Source organism: Thalassophryne amazonica, chromosome 14 (assembly GCF_902500255.1).
Source record: "Thalassophryne amazonica chromosome 14, fThaAma1.1, whole genome shotgun sequence".
Lineage (NCBI taxonomy): Eukaryota > Metazoa > Chordata > Actinopteri > Batrachoidiformes > Batrachoididae > Thalassophryne > Thalassophryne amazonica.
The window spans coordinates 34,964-56,726 of NC_047116.1; the positions used below are offsets into that span (position 1 = coordinate 34,964).

The window sequence follows — 21,763 nt, forward strand, 5'->3', positions numbered from 1 at the left end:
TGAAAAACTATAGGCCGATATCAAATCTATCATTTTGCTTTAAAATTCTGGAAAAAGTGGTGTCGCTGCAGCTCGTGGACTATCTTACTGAGAATAATCTCTTTGAGCCACTGCAGTCTGCTTTTAGAAAATATCATTCCACAGAGACGGCTCTCACTAAAGTGGTGAATGATCTTCTGCTTGCAGTAGATTCAAACACCAGTATGGTTCTGATGCCGTTAGATCTTACTGCGTTTCATACCATGGATCATCATATTCTGCTCGATAGATTGGAGAATCATTTTGGGATCACTGGGAATGTCCTTGCATGGTTGACATCATACCTGACAAATTCAAAATTCAAATGTATTAATTTATATGACGCCAAATCACAACAAGGTTGCCTCAAGGTGCTTCACATGACATAATTCACAGAAACAGCACAAAATAGATTAAAAGATTAAAAACATAACAAAAGAGCAAAACCATAAAAAAGTAAAAAGAATAAAAACACATACACAATATTTTAATATACTAATGATAAAACAGGGAGAACAAATGAATCTTAAGCCTTAACTTAAAAGTCTCCACAGAACCTGACTGCCTTATTTGTGCAGGAAGATCATTCCACAGAGCAGGGACATGATAAGAAATAGCTCTGTGACCTGCAGACTTTTTATTCACCCTAGAGACAAAAGGAAGTCCTGCACCCTGCGAACGCAGGGCCCAAGCCGGTACGTTGAGCTCAACCAGGTCAGCCAGGTAGGGCGTTGCCAGCCCATGAACAATTTTATAGGCCAGTAACAGAACCTTAAAATCCAATCTCGCAGACAGGAAGCCAGTGAAGGATGCCAAAATGGGTGTAATGTGGTCAAACTTTCTGCTTTGTGTCAAAGCTCTGGCAGCAGCATTTTGAACCAACTTTATTTAATTTATATAGCGCCAAATCACAACAAAGTTGCCTCAAGGTGCTTTACACAAGTAAGGTTGAACCTTACTAACCCCCAGACCAAGGAAATGTTGCCGGTGCACAGGACAGGAGGGTTACAGAAACAGACACCACACCCATCTCTGAATGGAGCCACACCTCAAACAGAGAGAAAAAACAAAAACAGAATCAGGAATCAGAAAGACAAAAAAGACAGTATAATGTGTCAGCATTAAGCAACAAGAAAAACAGAAGAAATACTAAGATGATCACCGGCCACTAGCCCTAACCTTCACTAAAAGACACAGAATTTAGGTAAAGTTGAGGCCGCGGCACGCTCCGTTTACTAATAAAATGAATTAAAAGAGTAAAAAGCGAAAAACTATACCAGTATGCTAGCCATATGAAAGGGAAAATAAGTGCGTCTTAAGTCTGGACTTGAAAGTCTCCACAGAATCTGACTGTTTTATTAATGCAGAGAGATCATTCCACAGAACAGAGGCACGATAAGAGAAAGCTCTGTAACCTGCAAACTTCTTATTCACCCTGGTGACACAAAGTAGTCCTGCACCCTGAGAACACAGAGCACTGGCCAGTACGTAGAGTTTAATTAGGTCAGCTAAGTAGGGAGGTGCCAGTCTGTTTTTCTTGTTGTTTAATGCTGACAAATTATACCTTATTTGTTGTCTTTCTGCCACCTGATTCTGTTTTTTTTTTTTTTTTTAACCTCTGTTTGAGGTGTAGCTCCATCCAGAAGTGGGAGTGGGTGTGGTGTCTTTCTGCAAGCCTCCCATCCTGTACACCAGCATGGACTCCCAAAAATTTCGTGTATATTTTTATTGTCAACTGTGTTGGTAGCATGGCCCAAGCAGTGGATCACACCTTTGAGTCTGGTCTGCTTGAGGTTTCTTCCTCAATATCATCAGAGGGAGTTTTTCCTTACCACTGTCACCTGTGTGCTTGCTCTTGGGGTTGGTAAAGTTAGACCTTACTTGTGTGAAGCACCTTGAGGCAACTTTGTTGTGATTTGGCACTATATAAATGAAAATGAAGCAAATTAAATTGAATTGAATTTGTTATTTACTGTGTCACATAATATACAAATATTGGCAACTATATTATGCCCACATTACTTAGACACTCTGAATTATAAAAACAAAAAAGCACATGGTCTGTACAGCTGGCAGGCCTGAACATCACTTTTTTTAATACGGGGGGGAACAGAAATGCAACAGGAGAAAAGAAACAACAAAGCAGACCAGACACATTGGATCAACAACTGTGTAAATGACATAGGTAAACATGTTTTACAGCACTGGTGTGCAAATCCATTGTGTGTTCAGGTGAACACTAAATTACCATAACACCCCAAAATATCGTATACGGCCCCGCCCATGTGGAGGTCAAGGTCAAGTGGTTAAAAGCAGTGGACTTGTGACCAGAGGCTCCATGGTTCAAATGTCTGTCAGACTGGAAAATCACTCAGGGCCCTTGGGCAAGGTCTTCAATCATCAATTTGCACCTAGTTTGGAGTGAGCACCTAGTTTGGAGTGAGCACCTTGCAATTACAGCACTCACTCTTCCTCACTCTGGGCCTCTACTGGTGGTTGGCTCTCACTGCGGTATTGTATCACTTCCTGTTCCGGAGCACAGCTGTGTTTTTCTGTATCTGTTAGCTGTTTAATCTGCGCAGTTAGATTGATCTAGTTATCTAGTTTACGATTTGTTTCCCAGTGTAATCTTTACGTGCCTTAACTAAAGCACTCCTTCTGCTGAATCACCTCTAAATTATTTACACATTATTCACTTTGCGTGTTTTTAGGAATCCGCTAGCTTAGCATAGCTACTAGCTCTTAGCCGATTTAGCATGGCGGCTTCTCCTGTCTCTCCCGCACTTTTCTGCTCTGGGTGTGAAATGTTTAGTTATTGCTCGGCCTCCTTTAGCAGTAACGGTACTTGTAATAAGTGTAGCTTATTCGTAGCTTTGGAGGTCAGGCTGGGCGAATTGGAGACTCGGCTCCGCACCGTGGAAAATTCTACAGCTAGCCAGGCCCCTGTAGTCGGTGCGGACCAAGGTAGCTTAGCCGCCGTTAGTTACCCCCTGGCAGATCCCGAGCAGCCGGGAAAGCAGGCTGACTGGGTGACTGTGAGGAGGAAGCGTAGCCCTAAACAGAAGCCCCGTGTACACCGCCAACCCGTTCACATCTCTAACCCTTTTTCCCCACTCGACGACACACCCGCCGAGGATCAAACTCTGGTTATTGGCGACTCTGTTTTGCGAAATGTGAAGTTAGCGACACCAGCAACCATAGTCAATTGTCTTCCGGGGGCCAGAGCAGGCGACATTGAAGGAAATTTGAAACTGCTGGCTAAGGCTAAGCGTAAATTTGGTAAGATTGTAATTCACGTCGGCAGTAATGACACCCGGTTACGCCAATCGGAGGTCACTAAAATTAACATTAAATCGGTGTGTAACTTTGCAAAAACAATGTCGGACTCTGTAGTTTTCTCTGGGCCCCTCCCCAATCGGACCGGGAGTGACATGTTTAGCCGCATGTTCTCCTTGAATTGCTGGCTGTCTGAGTGGTGTCCAAAAAATGAGGTGGGCTTCATAGATAAATGGCAAAGCTTCTGGGGAAAACCTGGTCTTGTTAGGAGAGACGGCATCCATCCCACTTTGGATGGAGTAGCTCTCATTTCTAGAAATCTGGCCAATTTTCTTAAATCCTCCAAACCGTGACTATCCAGGGTTGGGACCAGTTCAACTGCACCACAGACTAAAACAGTTAAATGTGGTCTATTAAACATTAGGTCTCTCTCTTCTAAGTCCCTGTTGGTAAATGATATAATAATTGATCAACATATTGATTTATTCTGCCTTACAGAAACCTGGTTACAGCAGGATGAATATGTTAGTTTAAATGAGTCAACACCCCCGAGTCACACTAACTGTCAGAATGCTCGTAGCACGGGCCGGGGCGGAGGATTAGCAGCAATCTTCCATTCCAGCTTATTAATTAATCAAAAACCCAGACAGAGCTTTAATTCATTTGAAAGCTGGACTCTTAGTCTTGTCCATCCAAATTGGAAGTCCCAAAAACCAGTTTTATTTGTTATTATCTATCGTCCACCTGGTCGTTACTGTGAGTTTCTCTGTGAATTTTCAGACCTTTTGTCTGACTTAGTGCTTAGCTCAGATAAGATAATTATAGTGGGCGATTTTAACATCCACACAGATGCTGAGAATGACAGCCTCAACACTGCATTTAATCTATTATTAGACTCTATTGGCTTTGCTCAAAAAGTAAATGAGTCCACCCACCACTTTAATCATATCTTAGATCTTGTTCTGACTTATGGTATGGAAATAGAAGACTTAACAGTATTTCCTGAAAACTCCCTTCTGTCTGATCATTTCTTAATAACATTTACATTTACTCTGATGGACTACCCAGCAGTGGGGAATAAGTTTCATTACAGTAGAAGTCTTTCAGAAAGTGCTGTAACTAGGTTTAAGGATATGATTCCTTCTTTATGTTCTCTAATGCCATATACCAACACAGTGCAGAGTAGCTACCTAAACTCTGTAAGTGAGATAGAGTATCTCGTCAATAGTTTTACATCCTCATTGAAGACAACTTTGGATGCTGTAGCTCCTCTAAAAAAGAGAGCTTTAAATCTTAAGTGCCTGACTCCGTGGTATAACTCACAAACTCGTAGCTTAAAGCAGATAACCCGTAAGTTGGAGAGGAAATGGCGTCTCACTAATTTAGAAGATCTTCACTTAGCCTGGAAAAAGAGTCTGTTGCTCTATAAAAAAAAGCCCTCCGTAAAGCTAGGACATCTTTCTACTCATCACTAATTGAAGAAAATAAGAACAACCCCAGGTTTCTTTTCAGCACTGTAGCCAGGCTGACAAAGAGTCAGAGCTCTATTGAGCTGAGTATTCCATTAACTTTAACTAGTAATGACTTCATGACTTTCTTTGCTAACAAAATTTTAACTATTAGAGAAAAAATTACTCATAACCATCCCAAAGACGTATCGTTATCTTTGGCTGCTTTCAGTGATGCCGGTATTTGGTTAGACTCTTTCTCTCCGATTGTTCTGTCTGAGTTATTTTCATTAGTTACTTCATCCAAACCATCAACATGTTTATTAGACCCCATTCCTACCAGGCTGCTCAAGGAAGCCCTACCATTATTTAATGCTTCGATCTTAAATATGATCAATCTATCTTTGTTAGTTGGCTATGTACCACAGGCTTTTAAGGTGGCAGTAATTAAACCATTACTTAAAAAGCCATCACTTGACCCAGCTATCTTAGCTAATTATAGGCCAATCTCCAACCTTCCTTTTCTCTCAAAAATTCTTGAAAGGGTAGTTGTAAAACAGCTAACTGATCATCTGCAGAGGAATGGTCTATTTGAAGAGTTTCAGTCAGGTTTTAGAATTCATCATAGTACAGAAACAGCATTAGTGAAGGTTACAAATGATCTTCTTATGGCCTCGGACAGTGGACTCATCTCTGTGCTTGTTCTGTTAGACCTCAGTGCTGCTTTTGATACTGTTGACCATAAAATTTTATTACAGAGATTAGAGCATGCCATAGGTATTAAAGGCACTGTGCTGCGGTGGTTTGAATCATATTTGTCTAATAGATTACAATTTGTTCATGTAAATGGGGAATCTTCTTCACAGACTAAAGTTAATTATGGAGTTCCACAAGGTTCTGTGCTAGGACCAATTTTATTCACTTTATACATGCTTCCTTTAGGCAGTATTATTAGACGGTATTGCTTAAATTTTCATTGTTACGCAGATGATACCCAGCTTTATCTATCCATGAAGCCAGAGGACACACACCAATTAGCTAAACTGCAGGATTGTCTTACAGACATAAAGACATGGATGACCTCTAATTTCCTGCTTTTAAACTCAGATAAAACTGAAGTTATTGTACTTGGCCCCACAAATCTTCGAAACACGGTGTCTAACCAGATCCTTACTCTGGATGGCATTACCCTGACCTCTAGTAATACTGTGAGAAATCTTGGAGTCATTTTTGATCAGGATATGTCATTCAAAGCGCATATTAAACAAATATGTAGGACTGCTTTTTTGCATTTATGCAATATCTCTAAAATCAGAAAGGTCTTGTCTCAGAGTGATGCTGAAAAACTAATTCATGCATTTATTTCCTCTAGGCTGGACTATTGTAATTCATTATTATCAGGTTGTCCTAAAAGTGCCCTAAAAAGCCTTCAGTTAATTCAAAATGCTGCAGCTAGAGTACTGACGGGGACTAGAAGGAGAGAGCATATCTCACCCATATTGGCCTCTCTTCATTGGCTTCCTGTTAATTCTAGAATAGAATTTAAAATTCTTCTTCTTACTTATAAGGTTTTGAATAATCAGGTCCCATCTTATCTTAGGGACCTCGTAGTACCATATCACCCCAATAGAGCGCTTCGCTCTCAGACTGCAGGCTTACTTGTAGTTCCTAGGGTTTGTAAGAGTAGAATGGGAGGCAGAGCCTTCAGCTTTCAGGCTCCTCTCCTGTGGAACCAGCTCCCAATTCAGATCAGGGAGACAGACACCCTCTCTACTTTTAAGATTAGGCTTAAAGCTTTCCTTTTTGCTAAAGCTTATAGTTAGGGCTGGATCAGGTGACCCTGAACCATCCCTTAGTTATGCTGCTATAGACATAGACTGCTGGGGGGTTCCCATGATGCACTGTTTCTTTCTCTTTTTGCTCTGTATGCACCACTCTGCATTTAATCATTAGTGATCTGCTCCCCTCCACAGCATGTCTTTTTCCTGGTTCTCTCCCTCAGCCCCAACCAGTCCCAGCAGAAGACTGCCCCTCCCTGAGCCTGGTTCTGCTGGAGGTTTCTTCCTGTTAAAAGGGAGTTTTTCCTTCCCACTGTAGCCAAGTGCTTGCTCACAGGGGGTCGTTTTGACCGTTGGGGTTTTACATAATTATTGTATGGCCTTGCCTTACAATATAAAGCGCCTTGGGGCAACTGTGTGTTGTGATTTGGCGCTATATAAAAAAATTGATTGATTGATTGATTGACTCTTGACATTGACAGTGAATGTGAGGCATCTCTAAAGTTCTTTCACCATAAAAGTGTGATATAAATGCAGTCCATTTACCATGTATCTCAGAGGTGTCCAATAAGCACATACTGTAGAAGAATTTCACAAAGAAAGTATGTCATTTTTAACAGAATAAACTCAGTTTGTCTTGTCAACGTCATTGGTCAGTTAGTGGAGGTAGATCTGCTAATTCAATTTGTAGTTCACTTAAGATTTTTTTTTTTTTTTTTTTTTTTTTTTAGTCCCTGCTCTGGTGAATATTCCATATAAATCAGATAAAATTCTTGCTATTTTTGGTTGTGTGAATGAAAATAAAATGTGAGATTACTCTCACTGCAACAATGTCCTTCAGACCCAACTGTGAACTGTAAAAATGGTTGTGCTTGTACTATTAAAATGGGGCCCTGAATGCTTGATTGTGTGTCCATGTGCATGTGTACCATGTAAGGAAAGCTCCTTCCACCTGTCCTTATTACTTCCAATAATGCTGGAGAACTGGTGCTTCAGAGCAGGTAGGCTGATGGCTGTCAAGGAGAAGTCCATCTGTCCATCATCACTGTTTCCATGACGACTACTACTATGTCGTTGCACTGCCTCCACTGTGACTGAGCCTGTTCCTGTTAGACTGGAAGAAAGCACAGTTATTCAGGAAAGACATCCCATATAAATGTACGAGTCATGTTGTTTTGTTCTTGCTTTTGTAAAGCAACACTACAAATGGTACAGATGACAGTATTAGTAGAAGTACCTGGACCTCCTGTTTCCAGTCTCTCTGGCCTTCCTCTCTTCTTCTATCAGTGGTCCAATAACTTTCTCTGTTGTGTCAATCAAAACGCTGAAGGTCGGTTCCACTATAAAGTCTATGAAACCTAAAAACAGAGACAGACAGACAGACACAGATAGGGAGATTAGCATGTAAGCAGGCATTACACAGATGAACAGAGACAGGCAGGCACACAGAATCAGAACTTAAAGGACAGGAGAGATGATGAAGGGACTGCAGTAAATTGAATGTCTTAAAATAAAGTGTAGGTGTCAAAAAAATTTACATGACAGAGTATTAGGCTTGTGATAAAGTCTCATGAAGTTTAAAATATTTAAGATGCTATCAGCATAGGTCAACATATAAGTGATTAACTCATTTAATTCAGGGAGGTGATGTTCTAGTTGTTAAGTGGTGGGCTCGAGACCATGAGAGCCTCAGTTCAAACTCTGTCAGGCTGAAAAATCAATAAGGGCCCTTGGACAAGGTCCTTAATCCCAAAATTGCTCCTCGTGTGTGTGTGTGTGTGTGTGTGTGTGTGTGTGTGTGTGTGTGTGTGTGTGTGTGTGTGTGTGTGTGTGTGTGTGTGTGTGTGTGTGTGAGAGAGAGAGACTGAGTGAGTGAGGTGAATGCGAAGCATCACTGTACAGATCTTTGAGCTTCTGACTCAAATGGAAAAGCACGACATAAATGCAGTCCATTTACCATTCAGAAATCCTCATAGCACAAAGGGACCTATCCAAAAGGCCACTGATCAAAATATGGGTCACCACAGTTGATTTAGTGGAAGACAGGACCAGAGACTTGTAAGAATGAAATTTAAACCAAATTAAGTAAAAGAGTGAAGCAAGAGCTACAGTTGTGCGTAAAAATTGACATACTCTGATAGAAGTTTAGATTTTTTTTTGCCCATTTATCATAACACATTTAATCATAACACAAAAACCTTTTTTTCATTAATCGTTAGTGGTTATGTGAAGCCACTTATTGTGAAACAACTGTGTTTACCCTTCTTAAGTCATGATGGCAGTAGAAACTAACCAAATGACCCTGATCAAAAGTTTACATACCCTGGTGATTGTGGCCTAATAATATGCACAGAAGTTGACATAAACGGGTTTGAATGGCTACTAAAAGTAACCATCCTCACCTGTGATCTGTTTGCTTGTAATCAGTTTGTGTGTATAAAAGGTCAGTGAGTTTCTGGGCTCCTGACAGACCCTTGCATCTTCCATCCAGTGCTGCACTGACGTTTCTGGTTTCTGAGTCACAGGGAAAGCAACATAATTATCAAAGAAAAGGTAAATAAACTGTATAAAGTAGGAAAGAGATATAAAAAGATATCCAAGGGACAGGGAATACCAATCAGCAGTGTTCAAACTCTAATTAAGAAGTGTAAAATGAGGGATTCAAACCATGGTCAGGTAAACCAACAAAACTTTTAGCAACAACTGCCAGAAAAATTGTTCGAGATGCAAAGAAAAACCCACAGATAAATTCAGCTGAAATACAAGACTCTCTGAAAAAAAGTGGTGTGGCTGTTTCAAGATGTACAATAAGAAGGCACTTGAAGAAAAATGGGCTGCATGGTTGAGTCGCCAGAAGATAGCCATTACTACACAAATGCCACAAAAGTATCTCACAATACGCCAAACAGCACAGAGAACAAAGTCATTTGGAATGAGGAGTCCCAAATTGAATTTACCTTTTTGCCACAACCATAAATGTTACATTTGGAGAGAAGTCAACAAGGCCTATGATGAAAGGTACACCATTCCTACTGTGAAGCACAAAGGTGGGTCACTGCTGTTTTGCACTGGAAACTTGGTCAGAATTGTTGGCAGGATGAATGCAGCATATTATCAGAAAATACTGGAGGAACATTTGCACTCCTACCCTGGAAGCTAGGTATGGGATGTACTTGGACATTCCAACATGACAACGATCCAAAACACAAAGCCAAGTCAACCTGTCATTGGCTACATCAGAATAAAGGTTCTGGAGTGGCCATCTCAGTCTCCTGACCTCAATATCATTGAGCCACTCTGGGGAGAGCTCAAACATGCAGTTTATGCAAGACAGCCCAGGAATTTACAGAAATTGCAGGCTTTTTGCCAAGACGAACTGGCAGCTTTACCATCAGAGAAAATAAAGAGGCTCATCCACAACTACCACAAAAGACTCCAAGCCAGGGGTGGGCAACAAGGGCCAAGACACTGCAGGTTTTCTTTGCCACCAATCACCTCAGCAGGTGGGTTGCTGATGAGCTGCAGACCTCTGAGACAGGATTGTCTCGAGGCACAAATCTGAGGAAAGTACAGAAACATTTATGTTGCTTTAAAGGTCCCAATGAGCACAGTGGCTTCCATCATCCACAAATGAAAGAAGTTCAGATCCACCAAGACTCTGTAGAGTTGGCCGCACGTCTAAACTGAGTGACCGGGGGAGAAGGGCCTTAGGGAGGTGACCAAAAACATGACGCCCCACCATTCCTCTGTTGAGAGAGGAGAACCTTCCAGAAGGACAACCATCTCTGCAGCAATCCACCAATCATGCCTGTATGATAAGAGTGGCCAGACAGAAGCCACTCCTTAGTAAAAGGCACATGACAGCCTGCCTGGAGTTTGCCAAAAGACACCTGAAGGACTGTCAGACCAGGAGAAACAAAATTTTCTGGTCTGATGAGACAAAGATTGAACTCTTTGGCATGAATGCCAAAGAGGGATGTTTTTCAGTGGTAAAGACTGGGAGACTAGGAGACATGTCACTCTGGGAGTGACATGTCAAGACTGGGAGACATGTCACTTCCGGTCCAATCGGACCGGGAGTGACATGTTTAGCCGCATGTTCTCCTTGAATTGCTGGCTGTCTGAGTGGTGTCCAAAAAATGAGGTGGGCTTCATAGATAATTGGCAAAGCTTCTGGGGAAAACCTGGTCTTGTTAGGAGAGACGGCATCCATCCCACTTTGGATGGAGCAGCTCTCATTTCTAGAATCTGGCCAATTTTCTTAAATCCTCCAAACCGTGACTATCCAGGGTTGGGACCAGGAAGCAGAGTTGTAGTCTTACACACCTCTCTGCAGCTTCTCTCCCCCTGCCATCCCCTCATTACCCCATCCCCGTAGAGACGGTGCCTGCTCCCAGACTACCAATAACCAGCAAAAATCTATTTAAGCATAAAAATTCAAAAAGAAAAAATAATATAGCACCTTCAACTGCACCACAGACTAAAACAGTTAAATGTGGTCTGTTAAACATTAGGTCTCTCTCTTCTAAGTCCCTGTTAGTAAATGATATAATAATTGATCAACATATTGATTTATTCTGCCTTACAGAAACCTGGTTACAGCAGGATGAATATGTTAGTTTAAATGAGTCAACACCCCCGAGTCACACTAACTGTCAGAATGCTCGTAGCACGGGCCGGGGCGGAGGATTAGCAGCAATCTTCCATTCCAGCTTATTAATTAATCAAAAACCCAGACAGAGCTTTAATTCATTTGAAAGCTTGTCTCTTAGTCTTGTCCACCCAAATTGGAAGTCCCAAAAACCAGTTTTATTTGTTATTATCTATCGTCCACCTGGTCGTTACTGTGAGTTTCTCTGTGAATTTTCAGACCTTTTGTCTGACTTAGTGCTTAGCTCAGATAAGATAATTATAGTGGGCGATTTTAACATCCACACAGATGCTGAGAATGACAGCCTCAACACTGCATTTAATCTATTATTAGACTCTATTGGCTTTGCTCAAAAAGTAAATGAGTCCACCCACCACTTTAATCATATCTTAGATCTTGTTCTGACTTATGGTATGGAAATAGAAGACTTAACAGTATTCCCTGAAAACTCCCTTCTGTCTGATCATTTCTTAATAACATTTACATTTACTCTGATGGACTACCCAGCAGTGGGGAATAAGTTTCATTACACTAGAAGTCTTTCAGAAAGCGCTGTAACTAGGTTTAAGGATATGATTCCTTCTTTATGTTCTCTAATGCCATATACCAACACAGTGCAGAGTAGCTACCTAAACTCTGTAAGGGAGATAGAGTATCTCGTCAATAGTTTTACATCCTCATTGAAGACAACTTTGGATGCTGTAGCTCCTCTGAAAAAGAGAGCTTTAAATCAGAAGTGTCTGACTCCATGGTATAACTCACAAACTCGTAGCTTAAAGCAGATAACCCGTAAGTTGGAGAGGAAATGGCGTCTCACTAATTTAGAAGATCTTCACTTAGCCTGGAAAAAGAGTCTGTTGCTCTATAAAAAAGCCCTCCGTAAAGCTAGGACATCTTTCTACTCATCACTAATTGAAGAAAATAAGAACAACCCCAGGTTTCTTTTCAGCACTGTAGCCAGGCTGACAAAGAGTCAGAGCTCTATTGAGCTGAGTATTCCATTAACTTTAACTAGTAATGACTTCATGACTTTCTTTGCTAACAAAATTTTAACTATTAGAGAAAAAATTACTCATAACCATCCCAAAGACGTATCGTTATCTTTGGCTGCTTTCAGTGATGCCGGTATTTGGTTAGACTCTTTCTCTCCGATTGTTCTGTCTGAGTTATTTTCATTAGTTACTTCATCCAAACCATCAACATGTTTGTTAGACCCCATTCCTACCAGGCTGCTCAAGGAAGCCCTACCATTATTTAATGCTTCGATCTTAAATATGATCAATCTATCTTTGTTAGTTGGCTATGTACCACAGGCTTTTAAGGTGGCAGTAATTAAACCATTACTTAAAAAGCCATCACTTGACCCAGCTATCTTAGCTAATTATAGGCCAATCTCCAACCTTCCTTTTCTCTCAAAAATTCTTGAAAGGGTAGTTGTAAAACAGCTAACTGATCATCTGCAGAGGAATGGTCTATTTGAAAAGTTTCAGTCAGGTTTTAGAATTCATCATAGTACAGAAACAGCATTAGTGAAGGTTACAAATGATCTTCTTATGGCCTCGGACAGTGGACTCATCTCTGTGCTTGTTCTGTTAGACCTCAGTGCTGCTTTTGATACTGTTGACCATAAAATTTTATTACAGAGATTAGAGCATGCCATAGGTATTAAAGGCACTGCGCTGCGGTGGTTTGAATCATATTTGTCTAATAGATTACAATTTGTTCATGTAAATGGGGAATCTTCTTCACAGACTAAAGTTAATTATGGAGTTCCACAAGGTTCTGTGCTAGGACCAATTTTATTCACTTTATACATGCTTCCCTTAGGCAGTATTATTAGACGGTATTGCTTAAATTTTCATTGTTACGCAGATGATACCCAGCTTTATCTATCCATGAAGCCAGAGGACACACACCAATTAGCTAAACTGCAGGATTGTCTTACAGACATAAAGACATGGATGACCTCTAATTTCCTGCTTTTAAACTCAGATAAAACTGAAGTTATTGTACTTGGCCCCACAAATCTTAGAAACATGGTGTCTAACCAGATCCTTACTCTGGATGGCATTACCCTGACCTCTGGTAATACTGTGAGAAATCTTGGAGTCATTTTTGATCAGGATATGTCATTCAAAGCGCATATTAAACAAATATGTAGGACTGCTTTTTTGCATTTACGCAATATCTCTAAAATCAGAAAGGTCTTGTCTCAGAGTGATGCTGAAAAACTAATTCATGCATTTATTTCCTCTAGGCTGGACTATTGTAATTCATTATTATCAGGTTGTCCTAAAAGTTCCCTAAAAAGCCTTCAGTTAATTCAAAATGCTGCAGCTAGAGTACTGACGGGGACTAGCAGGAGAGAGCATATCTCACCCATATTGGCCTCTCTTCATTGGCTTCCTGTTAATTCTAGAATAGAATTTAAAATTCTTCTTCTTACTTATAAGGTTTTGAATAATCAGGTCCCATCTTATCTTAGGGACCTCATAGTACCATATCACCCCAATAGAGCGCTTCGCTCTCAGACTGCAGGCTTACTTGTAGTTCCTAGGGTTTGTAAGACTAGAATGGGAGGCAGAGCCTTCAGCTTTCAGGCTCCTCTCCTGTGGAACCAGCTCCCAATTCAGATCAGGGAGACAGACACCCTCTCTACTTTTAAGATTAGGCTTAAAACTTTCCTTTTTGCTAAAGCTTATAGTTAGGGCTGGATCAGGTGACCCTGAACCATCCCTTAGTTATGCTGCTATAGACGTAGACTGCTGGGGGGTTCCCATGATGCACTGTTTCTTTCTCTTTTTGCTCTGTATGCACCACTCTGCATTTAATCATTAGTGATCGATCTCTGCTCCCCTCCACAGCATGTCTTTTTCCTGGTTCTCTCCCTCAGCCCCAACCAGTCCCAGCAGAAGACTGCCCCTCCCTGAGCCTGGTTCTGCTGGAGGTTTCTTCCTGTTAAAAGGGAGTTTTTCCTTCCCACTGTAGCCAAGTGCTTGCTCACAGGGGGTCGTTTTGACCGTTGGGGTTTTACATAATTATTGTATGGCCTTGCCTTACAATATAAAGTGCCTTGGGGCAACTGTTTGTTGTGATTTGGCGCTATATAAAAAAAAATTGATTGATTGATTGATTGAATTAGGATTGGGTATCGAGAACCGGTTCTTTTCGGGTAACGTTAAGAATTGATTCAAACCACCGATATCAATAGTCTTTTTACTTGATGATTCCCTTATCGATCCTTCAGAGCAGCCGTTGTTTTTGATGGTGTTTGTTGGGAAAATGATCATTCCTCTACATTGACTGCAGACCCTGCAGCAGGTCTGTAATCAACCGCTTCTGCGCGACTCCACTTTGAAGCATGAACCAAGGAAGTAATGCTTCGATTGGCTGGCTCATTGGTTCTTTGATTCGTTGCTCTTCAGAAGCAGCAAGTCCGCTTTAACCCCTCTCAAACCCATTAAAATATGTCAATTGTGAGTCACTTTTGTGTGGATTAATGCCACGAACTGGGACTCTTGTCTTGTTGCAGTCAAGAAATGAGAATCGTCCTCCGTTCAATTGGCACAGCTCCGAACGCTGTGCGGCTCTCTGCCGAGACAGAGTCTTGTCGGAATTACTTCAAAATGAATTGCCACTTTAAATAAAATGACACCTCTTTCCAAACGCTGTAATACAGACAATACACTACAATCGACTAAAACATTTTTTTTTCCTCCCAAAATGAGACATCCTGCATTCTTTATGAATTACACACTGACGTGCAGCATAGCCGGCTGCAAGAGCTCAGCTGAGATGTATGGAAAAACATTCATGCCAATCATGTCTTATAGGAAATGCTTTTGACAATAAGTACAAATTTGGTTTATTTCTATTTATGTCCAGAGATCAAGGATCCACCATGTAGAGTTTATTATGTCCAGAGTTTAAGGATCCAGTGACCAGTTTCATATTTATTTACTTTAATACTCAATAAAATGTCGTTGACATAGAAAACCTGTAAAGCCTACTTTTTTCCCTCTGTCTGCATATATCGTAATGGTAAATGCCACACTGGCAGAACCACTTATGAACATTAATACAAATATATGCTTCAGAATCTCCCATGACCAGTACAAAATCAAGGACTGAGGCGTCGCCCGGTATGGCGGAGCTGGGGCCCCACCCTGGAGCCGGGGCTGGGGTTGGGGCTTGCGTGAGTGCCTGGTGGTCGGGCCTTAGCCCATGGGGCCTGACCAGGCTCAGCATGAAACAGCGACATGGGCCCACCCTCCTGTGGGTTCAGCACCTCCAGAGGGAGCCATGGGGGTTGGGTGCAGAGAGGATTGGTTGGCAGTCAAGGGCGGGTGCCCCGGCTACCCGGTCCGCGCTCACAGCCCCTGGCTGTTGGGATGTGGAATGTCACCTCACTGGGGGGGAAGGAGCCTGAGCTTGTGCGGGAGGTTGAGAGATGCCGACTAGAGATAGTTGGGCTCACCTCCATGCACAGCTTGGGCTCTGGTACCAAACTCCTGGAGAGGGGCTGGATGCTCCACTTTTCTGGCGTTGCCCATGGGGAGAGGCAGAGAGCTGGGGTAGCATTGCTTATTGCTCCCCAGCTCAGTCACCATGTGTTGGAGTTCACTCTGGTGAACGAGAGGGTCACGTCCTTACACCTTTGGGTCAGGAACAGGTCTCTCACTGTTGTCTTGGCCTACGGGCCGAGCGGCAGTGCAGAGTACCCGACCTTCTTTGAGTCCCTGGGAGAGGTACTAGATAGTGCTCCGACTGGGGACTCCATTGTTTTCCTGGGGGATTTCAACGCCACTGAGACCGGGGGGGGGGGGGGGGGGGGGTGATTGGGAAGCACGGCCTCCCCCTATATGAACCCGAGTGGTGTTCAGTTGTTGGACTTCTGTGCTAGTCGCAGTTTGTCCATCACGAACACCATGTTCGAGCACAAGGGTGTCCATAAGTGCACGTGACACCAGGACACCCTGAGCCGGAGGTCGATGATCAACTTTGTAGTCATATCATCTGACCTTCAGCCACATGTCTCAGACACTCAGGTGAAGACAGGGGCTGAGCTGTGGACCGATCACCACCTGGTGATGAGTTGGATCTGCTGGGAGGGGAGGAAGCCGGTCAGACCTGGCAGGCCCAAACATATCGTGAGGGTCTGCTGGGAATGACTGGCGGAACCCTGTGTCAGCGAGGTCTTCAACTCCCACCTCCGGGAGAGCTTCTCCCAGATCCCGGGGGAGGTTGGAGACATGGAGTCCGAGAGGACAATGTTCTCCACCTCCATTGTTGATGCGGCCGCTCGTAGCTGTGGTCACAAGGTCTCTGGTGCCTGTCGCGGCGGCAATCCCCGAACCCAGTGGTGGACAGCCAGAAGTAAGGGATGCTGTCAAGCTGAAGAAGGAGTCCTACTTGTCTTTGTTGGTAACTGGGACTCCAGAGGCAGCTGACAGGTACTGGCAGGCCAAGCGTGCTGCAGCCCGTGCGGTCACAGAGGCAAAAACATGGGTGTGGGAGGAGTAAGGGGAGGCCATGGAGGAGGACTATCGGTTGGCCTGAAGAAATTGTGGCAAACCGTCCGACACCTCAGGAGGCGGAAGCAGCTCTCCACCGACACTGTCTATGGTGCGGGTGCGGACCTGTTGACTCTGACTGGGGATGTTGTCGGGCGGTGGAAGGAATACTTTGAGGATCTCCTCAATCCCATCGTCACGTCTTCCGAAGAGGAAGAAGAGACTGGGGACTCAAAGCGGACTCATCCATCACCCAGGCCGAAGTCACTGAGGTGGTTAGAAAGTTCCTCGGTGGCAAGGATCCTGGGATGGATGAAATCCGTCCTGAGTACCTTAAGTACTGTTGTGGGACTGTCTTGGTTGACACGCCTCTGCAACATCAGGTGGCAAGAAGGGGGACCCGAGGGTGTGTTCCAACTGCAGAGGGATCACAATCCTCAGCCTCCTCAGGTCTATTGCAGAGTACCGGAGAGGAGAATTCGACCAATAGTCAAACCTCAGATTCAGGAGGAGCAGTGTGGTTTTCGTCCTGGTCGCAGCACACTGGACCAGCTCTACACCCTCCATCAGGTGCTCGAGGGTTCATGGGAGTTTACCCAACCAGTCCACATGTGCTTTGTGGATCTGGAGAAGGCGTTCGACCATGTCCCTCGGGGCACCCTGTAGGGAGTGCTCTGGGAGTACGGGGTCCGGGGTGCTTTGCTAAGGACTATCCGGTCCCTGTACGACCGCAACAGGAGCTTGGTTCGCATTGCTGGTAGTCAGTCAAACCTGTTTCCAGTGCACATTGGCCTCTGCCAGGGCTGCCCTTTGTCACTGGTTCTGTTCATTATCTTTATGGACAGAATTTCTAGGGATGGATGGAGCGTGAGATCGACAGACGGATTGGTGCAGCATCTGCAGTGATGCGGTCGCTGTATCGGACCGTCGTGGTGAAGAGAGAGCTGAGTAGGGGGGCAGAGCTGTCGATTTACCGATCGATCTACGTTCCGACCCTCACCTATGGTCATGAGATTTGGCTCATGACCGAAAGAACGAGATTGCGAGTACAAGCAGCCGAGATGAGTTTCTTCCACAGGGTGGCTGGGCGCTCCCTTAGAGATAGGGTGAGGAGCTCCGTCACTCGGGAGGAGCTCGGAATCGAGCCGCTGCTCCTCCACATCGAAAGGAGCCAGCTGCGGTGGTTCAGGCATCTTTTCCGGATGCCCCCTGGACGCCTCGCTTGAGAGGTGTTCCGGGCATGTCCCATCGGGAGGAGGCCCCGGGGAAGACCTAGAACACGCTGGAGGGACTACATCTCTCGGCTGGCTTGGGAACGCCTCGGGGTTCCCCCGGAGGAGCTGGGGGAGGTGTGTGTGCATCGGGAGGTCTTGGCTGCTTTGCTTGAGCTGCTGCACCCGCAACCCGACTCTGGATAAAGCGGAAGAAAATGGATGGATGGTAAATGCCACACAGGCAGAACTATTTATGAACAATACAAATATATGCAATTTATTCTTGTAAGACAGAAGGTATGTAGTGTGTGGTGTGCATGTGTGACCCCCATCTGCCCTTCCCAAACAGCCTACAACATCCTACTCAAAGCCAACCGACAACTTCTATCAAGAAGGGCCGACCACCAAAACAACACAAAGACAGACAAGAATGAAAGACAAGTGGTGAAGGCAATAGCTGTGAAGTGATGAGAAGTGAGACACCGAGGAGACGGAGCCCCAACAATACAACTTACCAGGACAAACAACCACACATGAACAAGTATTGACAGCAACACTCTGTTGTCTAATTAGTGAGCATTTATCCCCTAACCTAGGACACCAGAGTCTTGATCCCCTTGAGAACACCAAAACCGAATTGTGGTGATGGCCACAAACACACAACCATCCACACACAGAGACCCAGATCACAGCTAAATATCTGATCGATCACTACTGTGGCTGGTGTGTTGGGCCAAGACAAAAGTGCAGAACCTTAACGTATGAAGTAAAGCCTACTTTTACTACACAGAAAATTCACAAGAGGTATTGATAAAGGAATCGGTAAGGAATCAGATTGATAAGTGGAATCGATAATGGTATCGATATCGATAAAATCTTATCAATACCCATCCCTAGTCAGGACTGAAGGAAAGATGGATGCAGCAATACTCAGAGACACCCTGGATGAAAACCTGCTCCAGAGTACTCTTGACATCATACTGGGGCAACGGTTCATCTTTCAGCAGGACAATGACCCTAACCACACAGCCAAGATATCAAAGGAGTGGCTTCAGGACAACTCTGTGAATGTCCTTGAGTGGCCCAGCCAGAGCCCAGACCTGAATCCGACTGAACATCTCTGGAGAGATCTGGAAATGGCTGTGCAGCGACGCTCCCCATCCAACCGGATGAAGCTTGAGAGGTGCTGCAAAGAGGAATGGGCCAAACTGCCCAAAGATAGGTGCACCAAGCTTATGGCATCATATGCAAGAAGACCTGAGGCTGTAGTTGCTGCCAAAGGTGCATCAACAAACTATTGAGCAATGGCTGTGAATACTTACATAGATGTGATTTCTTAGTTTTTAGTTTAATGAATTTTCTAAAATGGAAAAAAAAAAACCTTTTCATGTTGTCATTATGGGGTGTTGTGAGTAGAATTTTGAGAGAAAAAAAAGAATTTATTCAATTTTGGAATAAGGTTGCAACATAAAATGTGGAACAAGTGAAGTGCTGTGAATGCTTTCTGGATGCTCTGTATACACTGCTCTTGACTTGAGAACAGATTTGTAATTTTTTTTTTCTGCCGCATGATCGAGCACATTTTATAGAAACATGCCCATGGATGGACACATATATGTGTAGTATTTAAAGAAGTCAAGTACCAGGCATGAAATCCACAACTGCATCAAGCTGAAACTCAGAGTAACACTATCGCTGTGTGTGAAGTTCATTTGTCCTGGGTAGACAATCAGGTGTAACTGATAGAGATTAAACCAATTAGTCAGCACATTCTCTGATCTATTCAAAGGTTCATGCTCAGCCAACCCTTTTGCTAATAGCATCTTTGAGAAGATCTGAGCTTTGATTCGAGGTCTAATATAACAATGTAATTATTTTCTTGAATAACATCCTAATGTGTCAGTGCAGGTTCTTGTTACCTATTTGTGACTGGGCAATCATGGTGGCCTTGCGGTCGCAGAGAGGAGAGAAAGGAAGTCCAAGTTCCACCTCTTTATCTCCCTAAAAAACAATCATTCACCACAATAACAGACATGATGTAGGTTTGTGTCTGTGTGAGGATGTCCTCTGCATCAATTGTATTGACAAGGATTGCAAGGGAAACTACTTTTATTTTTTATTTTACTTTAAAAAAAATTTTCGGGGGGTGGTCGCAAAAACGTGATGTAAAAAATCCTAGACAATATGGTGGTTGAAGCTACACAGAGGGTGTTACGGGAGGTGCTTTTTTCAAATTAAATAAAGATATTTACAACAAATGATGGTAAAGTGTTTTAGTACTATACACATTTATTGCATATCATAATGTTTCTGTGTAGGCTCTCAGTTGTCCAGGTGGTTTCCATAGTAGAGAAGCTTGAATCTTTGACTGGACTGGGTTGCTTGACGCAAGGACGTTTCGCTTCAAATCACAGAACTTCCTCAGCAAAAATTCTTACTCTGGTAGTCTGACTTCTGTCATACCCTTGTAGAGAATTTAGACTACCAGAGTAAGAATTTTAGCTGAGGAGACTTCTGCGATTTGAAGCGAAACATCCTCGCATCAAACAACCCAGTCCAGTCGAAGATTCAAGCTTCTCCACTATGCATATCAGAATGTTTGGAAGAATCTCATCTTTTCACAACATTTGTCCAGAACACCGCATGTCAAACTAGTTTTCCTCTAAATCTGAAACTTTCATCTCATGTTACCAAATTTTGGGAGGGGGGGAGGGAAAGAGAGAGAGAGAGAGAGGACAAAACAATTCCAGTCCACATTACAGCGTGAACGTGCAATTCTGTTTTTTCACAGCCCTGGAAGACAGGTTAATTCAGACTACTATGCCATTGCCCAGGTGACTGATTAAAATACAATACTGCCATGGCTCTGGAAGTGCTGGAGTCAGAAAAGAAAGGTACAGAATCTGTTGGGTGACCACCCACCCCCTGTAGAATTGGGGGTTTGTCTTAGAAAAGTTAACTTAAATTTCAAAGAAAATTAAGTGGTTGAATAATTAAATACATAATGTTAGACTATGATCAAAAGTGTTGTGTTTATGTGTACCTGTCTAAAAAACTCCTCCATCAAACTATGAGTCCAGCGTTCGTGCAGTGGCCAGGCTTTGGCTGGATGACTGATGTCTGCAGCGTGAAGCATCAGAGACAAAACCTTCACTTTATCTACACTGGAAAGAAAGAAAATCATTTATGTAGACAAAGACATTAAAGTTAGGATAATGAATCAAATGAACCAAACCAACATCAAATGCAATTAAAGGATTTGAAAAATTGGTGAGGTCTGAAATATTAAGAAAAACTGAGTGCTCACTTGATCTCATGGAGTTTGCTTACAGACCCCACAGGTCTGTAAGCATTTGGATAAAAATGGTTCCCATGCTAATCTTTCATTTGTTGTCTTTCCTCTGCTTTTAACACAATTCAACCTCATAATTTAATCCCAAAACTACTAGAACAGTATGACCTTAGCAATAATTTGGTGGGCTGGGTCCTTAGCGTTCTAACAAACAGAACACAAAGAGTGAGAGTGAATGGCACAAAGTCTGCTCATCAACTGGCTCCCCATAAGGCTGTGTGCTCTCACCTGTACACAAATGTGTGCCAGCGCAGGTGGGACAACAGGACCTTCATTAAATATGCTGATGACTCAGTAATTGTTAGCCTGCTCCAAGACAGTGAAATTGGTCATGGTCCATTTATCAAAGACTTTGTTGAATGGTGTGAGGCTTCTCACCTCAAACTAAACATATCCAAGAGAAAGGACATGCTCATTGATTTTTGGAAAAAGAAACCCCATCACTCAAAGGTCAAGCAGTTGAATGTGTACAATCTTATAAATACCTGGGGACAGTCACAGACTCAAAACTCA

The 21,763-nt window shown here is 43.1% G+C and overlaps 1 protein-coding gene across 1 annotated transcript in view; it reads right to left on the minus strand.

The window, feature by feature from the left end:
- pde1a (phosphodiesterase 1A, calmodulin-dependent) overlaps positions 1–21,763 on the minus strand; it is a 397,928-nt gene that overhangs the window by 9,870 nt on the left and 366,295 nt on the right. The window contains exons 11-14 of the mRNA XM_034187112.1: positions 20,942–21,062; positions 19,818–19,899; positions 7,758–7,878; positions 7,450–7,634 (exon numbers count right to left, since the gene is read on the minus strand). Of these exons, the coding sequence (XP_034043003.1) occupies positions 7,450–7,634; positions 7,758–7,878; positions 19,818–19,899; positions 20,942–21,062 (509 nt within the window). The remainder of the gene's footprint in view (positions 1–7,449; positions 7,635–7,757; positions 7,879–19,817; positions 19,900–20,941; positions 21,063–21,763) is intronic.